Source organism: Aedes albopictus, chromosome 2, assembly GCF_035046485.1.
Source record: "Aedes albopictus strain Foshan chromosome 2, AalbF5, whole genome shotgun sequence".
Taxonomy (NCBI): Eukaryota; Metazoa; Arthropoda; class Insecta; order Diptera; family Culicidae; genus Aedes; species Aedes albopictus.
Genome location: NC_085137.1, coordinates 220,280,128 through 220,287,006, shown reverse-complemented (window position 1 = coordinate 220,287,006; position 6,879 = coordinate 220,280,128). Strand labels below are relative to the sequence as shown.

Genomic DNA, 6,879 nt, shown 5'->3' with positions numbered 1-6,879 from the left:
TGTTGCATTACCCATCGAACCAACCTGTTGCGAATCGTATACGATCAACGCACGTGTGATGAAGAAAAACGAACATCTATTGAAAGGAGGAGAGAGAAGAGTGATGGTTATCAATCCCAATTAGTTCGGCGCGCGCCACTGACTTACAAGTCATCCAACCGTTTCTGTTCAGTAGAGTAAAGCGTGGATGGATAATCGTCGACTTGTTGCGTAATCTTACACTGCACCGCTGGAAACAAGGTCGAAGAAAAGTGAATTCGTAGGAAATCAAGATGCAACGGATTTTGTTTTAATTTTAGTTTATTTCTTCGGTTGATTTGTGGAATTGCTCTGTTGCAACTGATAGACTAGAGATATTTTAAGGTTCGTGCCTCTTATCTTGAGCAGCTTATCTATTGATCGTTGTTTGCAAGATGTGTTGGCATGTGATGGTGTTGTTCTTGATGCCTCGACTCCTCAGACTCTACAGCCTTTTCGGTTGGGTCTGTACTTTTGACGTCCTCGTGACTCGACTCAGCGTACTCCTGTCGAACATGCTCCTCGTGCTGATGTTCTTCCTGTTGATGATCCGCACGTTCTTGCTCGTTATGTTCGCTTTCCTCGCGATGTTGACGATCTTCGGCAACGTGAATAGGCTGTTCGATGTAGTCACCGTCCTGCTGTTCTACGTGTTCGTGCTCTTCGCTGTGATGATCGGCCTGCTTTTCGATGTAAACAGGCTTCTCAATGTAAACTGGATACGGCTGAGGAACTTCTACTTTCTGCACCACTGGGACTGGAACCTTCTTCTCAACTTCTACGCGAACAGGCCGATCTACATGCTTGACGACTTCCTTCTCGATGTAAACCGGATATGGCTTTGGAACGTGAACTGGGTATGGTTTTGGTACTTCGACTTCGACTTTTTGAACTACCGGAACCTTGACTTCATATGGTACCGGAACTTTCTTTTCGACCACTACGGGAACCTTCTTTTCTACGTAAACTGGAACCTTCTTTTCCACATGGACTGGATAGGGAACCGGGCGATCGACGTGAACTTTTTTCTCCACATAAACGGGTACTTTCCTTTCGACTTCAACTGGATATGGTACTTTCACTGGATATGGAACCGGACGGTCAATGTGGACTGGAACATGCTTTTCAACAATGTATGGAACCTTCTTTTCGACCGTTACCGGGTATGGAACTGGACGATCAATGTGAACTGGAACCTTCTTCTCTATGTACACATGCTTCTCCACTTCCACGGGATAAGGTACTGGAATGTTCTTGGTAATGATCGTATGATGATCTTCCTTCACTTCATACTGATGCGGTTCACTGAAATCGAATCCAAACGAAGGCTTGAATCCTCCTTGCAATTCAGGTGTACTACTCCCATATCCAAAGTCATAAAGACCACGTTTCCCCTGCACTTTCGCACTCGGTTCCACTTTAGATTCATTTTCTGTATCCACTTCCTTGACTGGTTTCTCGACGGCCGCTCCAAACGCTATGGCCAACACCATCGATAGAACTAAGAATAACTAGAGAAACAAAAAGTAAACACCTTATTAACAATCCCCCATCAAAGAACCAATCACAAAATCACACACCTTCATTGTTGTACCCCTACGAGCCAACGGCCACTGTGCTAAAGCCAAACCCGATGAACGATCGCAAGCGAATGCTCTGTGGCGAGGATCAATACAATCATTTTATATGGCGGCACGTGTTTTCCGCCAAAAATTTTCATCGCCAGCATCCTGAGCATCAGTCACCGTGCAGTGGGGTCGCATCTCGCATAAAAGCAAAAAAAAACCTTACGCTTTCCTACTACGGGGTGGTCCGTGAAACGAAAGCGATCACGAAAATCAAAACAAATCAAAACAAAAAAAAAATAAAATGCAGCCACCAATGATGGACTATAATGATCGTGATTTTGGTTTGGTTGGCCTTAACCAGTAGCTCCATGCTCCATACTTACCGCGCCACTTCTCACAGCGCGCGCGCGTTGGCAGAAGAAGCAGCACTGGAGAGAAGATGCACATAAACATATGGTGCTTGGATGAGAGTTTGCAGATGCGCAAGGTCATACAGCAGCGCAGTCGACGCTAGGGTGCAGTGCACTGACAGTGAACCGAAACTGATTTTGGTAGGTTTAAGTTGGTTAAGAAGGCATATCATTGGTTGCGATTCTCTGAACCAAAAGACTTACGAGGTTTTGTGAACCAATGATAAGTATTTTACTACCAACGCACAATGGTCCAGGCATTGAGCTTACGATACGAGACATGATGCATTTAGCGGCCTCAAATGATTTTAGGTATGGTAAGGGTCTGTCCATAAATCATGTGGTCATTTATCTGGATATCCCACCCAAGAATAAGAAATATTCTGGAAGTTCAGGCGAATGTAACATTCGGACGAATTACTTCCGGGCGTTTGTTAGTTTCGAGCATTTGTCATTCAGGCGTTTGGAACTCGGGAGAATGTTTTTCTGGAAAATGTGACAAAACCAATTGGTGACTCAGGAAAAGTATCTTGTCCTTCTGAACAAATCTGCCGAAAAAGCCATACTTCTATCTGGATCCCGAGATAGGGAAGTGTAAAACTACTTGATAACTAGTGCCACCTAGTGGTAAAATCACCAACCAATTGAAGCATCACCAAAATGTCCTTGTCCTTCTGAACTTTGCCGAAGACGACACTTTTCTATCTGTTTTCGATCCCGAGATAGAGAATGATAATACTTTACATTATAACTAGCGCCACATAGCGGAGAAATCACCAACTAATTGAAGAATCACCAGAATCACATGATTATCCTCCTCAACAACTTTGCCGAAGGCGATACATTTATATCTGCTTTCGATCCCGAGATAGAGAAGCGGAAACTTTACTTGATATTAACTGGGGATTTTTTTATTACACTGGTTCACAAAATAAAACGAAAGTCATGAACTTTTATCAACAACAAAAATTTTTGATGCTCAATAATGTTCAGATATCAAGATCATGCGTTGTTATGGAGTTTTTTCTGCGTTTTTCTGTAGTTTTGGTGGTCAATAGCATAAACAGGGTAGAATATTATGCAGAATATTTTTTCTGGATATCCTAGGTAATCCAAACTATTATTGAGTTTAGATCCTTAAGCCTACGGGTATAACGGTAACTTCTTTCATTATACAAAGCTACGATTTGTAATCTATCATGTCCAGTAAGTCTTCTGAAAGGTTAATAGACAATATCAGATCAGTCGGGATATCCTAGGTAATCCAAACTGTTCTTGAGTTTAGATCCTAAAGTCTACGGGTGTGACGGTAACATCTTTCATTATACAAAGCTACGTTTCGTGGTCTATCATGTCCAGTAAGTCTTCTGAAAGTTCAATTGACAGTTTCAGATCAGTCGGAATATCCTATGTAATCCAAACAGTTTCTTGAATTTAGATCCTAAAGTCTAAGGGTATAACGGTAATTTCTTTCATTATACAAAGCTACGAATTGTAATATTTCATGTCCAGTAAGTCTTCTGAAAGGTGATTAGACAGTATCAGATAAGTCGGGATATCCTAGTTCATCCAAACTGTTCTTGAGTTTAGATCCTAAAGTCTACGGGTATAACGATAATTTCTTCCATTATACAAAGCTACGATTTGTAATCTATCATGTCCAGTAAGGCTTCTGAAAGTTTATGTACTTAGCTTCATAACCGTAAGAAAGCCGATAATATCCTAATAGTAGTTTACGCAACAAGGTGCAGAATAACGATTTTTACAGCTGGAAAAATCGAGTTCTGCACCGAGTTGCGTACAACGTTTTTTTGCAATTTCATAGATTACCCTTGAGGATAGTTTTAAACAAAACTTTTTCATCAAACTGCACACTCATGTTCATAGCCATGTTCAAGAATATCTGATCATAACAGGTTATACTGTGCAGTTGTCACAATTTTTCAAAACTGGAACGTTATGGAACGTTTCTCAGTATGTCAGATATGCCTGATGTTACGAGTGTAGACCTGAAGTTCTGAACGCAAAAATAGTTTGGCTGACCTAGAACATTCACATAGTTCCTCTAAATTCGAGATTTCAAGAGCTTCATGGATCTCAGCATGGTGAAAACACATAAAGTTTTACTTGTAGATTTGAAGGACTTCATTATAGAACAGTGTAGACGGCCCTTAATGTCCAAAAGGTTCATAATAAGCTAGTAGACTTCAGTTTCCCCAGTAACTGCGGTTGATTATGCAACGTTACTCAGTATAACAGATAAGGCTACTGTTACGAGTAGACCTGAAGTGCTGAACTCCAAGGTAGTTTGGCTGACCTGGAATATTCCTGTAGTGTCTCTAAATGACATTTGAGATTTTAAGAGCTTTGTGAATCCCAGCAGATTATGCAATACTATTATTTATAGCGAAAACACATAAAGTTTTTCTTGCAGATTTGAAGGACTTCATTACAGAACAGTTTGGACGAACCTGAATGTCCTAAAGGTTTATAAGAAAAATGAAGACTGCAACCACGGATAAATATGCAACGTTACTCAGTATAGCAGATGCAGCTGTTGTGCCGAGTGTAGACCTGAAGTTTTGAACTCCAAAATAGTTTAGGTGACCTGGAATATCCCAGTAGTGTCTCCAAATGACATTTGAGATTTCAAGAGCTTTGCGGATCCTTGCAGATTATGCAATACTATTATTTATGGTGAAAACACACGTTATTCTTGTAGATTTGATGACTTCATTATATAACAGTTTGAACGACCTTTAATGTCCCAAAGGTTTATAATAAGCTAGTAGACTTCAGATTGCTCTAGTAACTGCTGTTGATTATGCATTGATCTTCAATATAACAGATATGGCTACTATTACGAGTGTAGCCCTGAAGTTCTGAACTCCAAGGTAGTTTGGGTGGCCTGGAATATCCCTATAGTGCCTATAAATGACATTGTAGACGTTGAGAGCTTCACGCATCTTAGTAGGTTATGCAATGCTATTATTTGTGGCAAAAATACATAACATTTTTTTTGTAGATTTGAAGGACTTTATTATATGACAGGTTGGAACACCTAGAACACTTTTTGATATTCTTGACGAAAGTTAAAAGAATACATATAAACGTAACACATATTTAAGTTCAGGTTTTGGAACAACTGGTATGTCAATTATTTCGTTTTTCCAAATTTCATGGTTTTCAGGATGTTCTAGGTTGTCAATGAAGTCCCAAATACAAATATTCTCCTTTTTCCCTAGTAGAGAACTCAATTTGCAACAACTTTTCTGAAGACAGTATTCTGTTACATAGAATGGGTGAATTTATACTGCCGTTCAGGGTTGCAAAAAAAATGAAAGCATGCAACGAACATGAGTTTTTGTTTTTGTCTTTTCACCACACCGCTTCTGACGTTAAAGCCTCTTTCCTTCACGGAGGCGGGTGAGAACAAAATAGAATCGCGCCACTTGGCCGGTGGCTTCTATATTCGTCTGTTTTCCACTATAACTCAGTCAAATTTGAACAAATTGACACAACTTTTGAAATGTGGTGAGATAGGTATAGTATCTACCCGTGTACAACATTTCAAGTCAATTGTTTCAAAATTGACTGAGTTATAGTGGAAAACAGACGAATATAGAAGCCACCGCCCAAGTGGCGCGATACCCTACAAATTCTCTCGTCGCTCACATCGTGGCGACGGCGAGATTCAAAAACAACATTTTCCCTGTCATTGGCACTCAAAAGAGAAAATTCACCACGCTTGCTTATGGGCCAGTCGCATTCATGCGGCCGTTGTTGACATGAAGCATCCATCAGCGCAGAGCGTGTGTTGATGATGGTGGAGTCATTACGTCCACAAAATAGTTGAGTTTTTCTGTGTTCACTTTCAAGTATCTCACAGCGGAGCTGAAAATGAATGCCTAAAGCATTTAGTTCAGCAAAATGTCATTCAATTGAATGTGATTTTTTCAACCCTGCTGCCGTTTATATGTTGGGGTCATATATGACCCCTCCGGCTCCAAAGTTTTAACCCGAGCTCTACAGTTTTAAAAATATGGAATTTACTAAAATTCATATATTTTGCGATGCAGTCAACGAATCTTCAATCTTTTTGTAGAAATAGAGGGCAGAATATAATATGTTTCGATCGTCTGAACATAGTTTTCGTATAGAATTAGTGGGACTTGAGATATTGGTGATTATATAGGCCAATCTCCATAAATTTGAGCAATATTTTCAAAAAATAATGAAGTTTTGATTTATTTTTCAGTGAGAAAAAATCAATTAAAGAATTCTTTCTCTTTAGATGTTACCCTGTTACAAACATCTGGACACCTGGACAATTTACACAAAATTTCCCTCAACGTGAGCCCTTAACCGTGAGAATACATAGAAAAGCAAGAATTTTAACAAAGCCATCATGGAATTGGGAAACTTATTGATGACGCTTATTCCGATAAATAAAAAGAAAATCGCGTTAAGTACTGTTCCTTTGAATTCCACTAAGAATTTACATCCTTTGACAGATACGTATTTCGACCTCAACTGTAAGGTCGTCTCCAGTATCTTGTACTTGACTCGACTGGTTTATTCAGATGTTTTGTCTGGTTTACATTGTTCAACTGAAACAAGCATTTGAAACTTTAGATCACGGGTTCCCAACCGGTGGTCCGCGGCCCCCTAGGGGGCCGTGAAGCCAGTCCAGGGGGGCCGCGATGTTACCAAAAAAATTGGTAAGTTTTTATTCTATTTTGTGCAAAGTATACCAATTTTCAATTTTGTATACCGCCACCCCAAAAGCCACAATTTGAGGAACAAATTTTCAGTGTAAAACGCTTTCAGAAGCAAAAATTCGCTATTTTTCAGCTACGACTAAAATTGAATGTACATGACAT

At 39.8% G+C, this 6,879-nt stretch overlaps 1 protein-coding gene across 1 annotated transcript; it reads right to left on the bottom strand.

Moving 5' to 3' along the window:
• Positions 1-282: 282 nt before the first annotated feature.
• LOC109411315 (involucrin) lies at positions 283-1,748 on the bottom strand. Its single transcript, XM_019684846.3, has 2 exons — positions 1,599-1,748; positions 283-1,529 (listed from the first exon to the last, which is right to left on the bottom strand). Exons 1-2 carry the CDS (start codon positions 1,602-1,604, stop codon positions 393-395), a joined length of 1,143 nt encoding a protein of 380 aa, XP_019540391.2. The 5' UTR covers positions 1,605-1,748; the 3' UTR covers positions 283-392.
• Between the last annotated feature and the right edge of the window lie 5,131 nt (positions 1,749-6,879).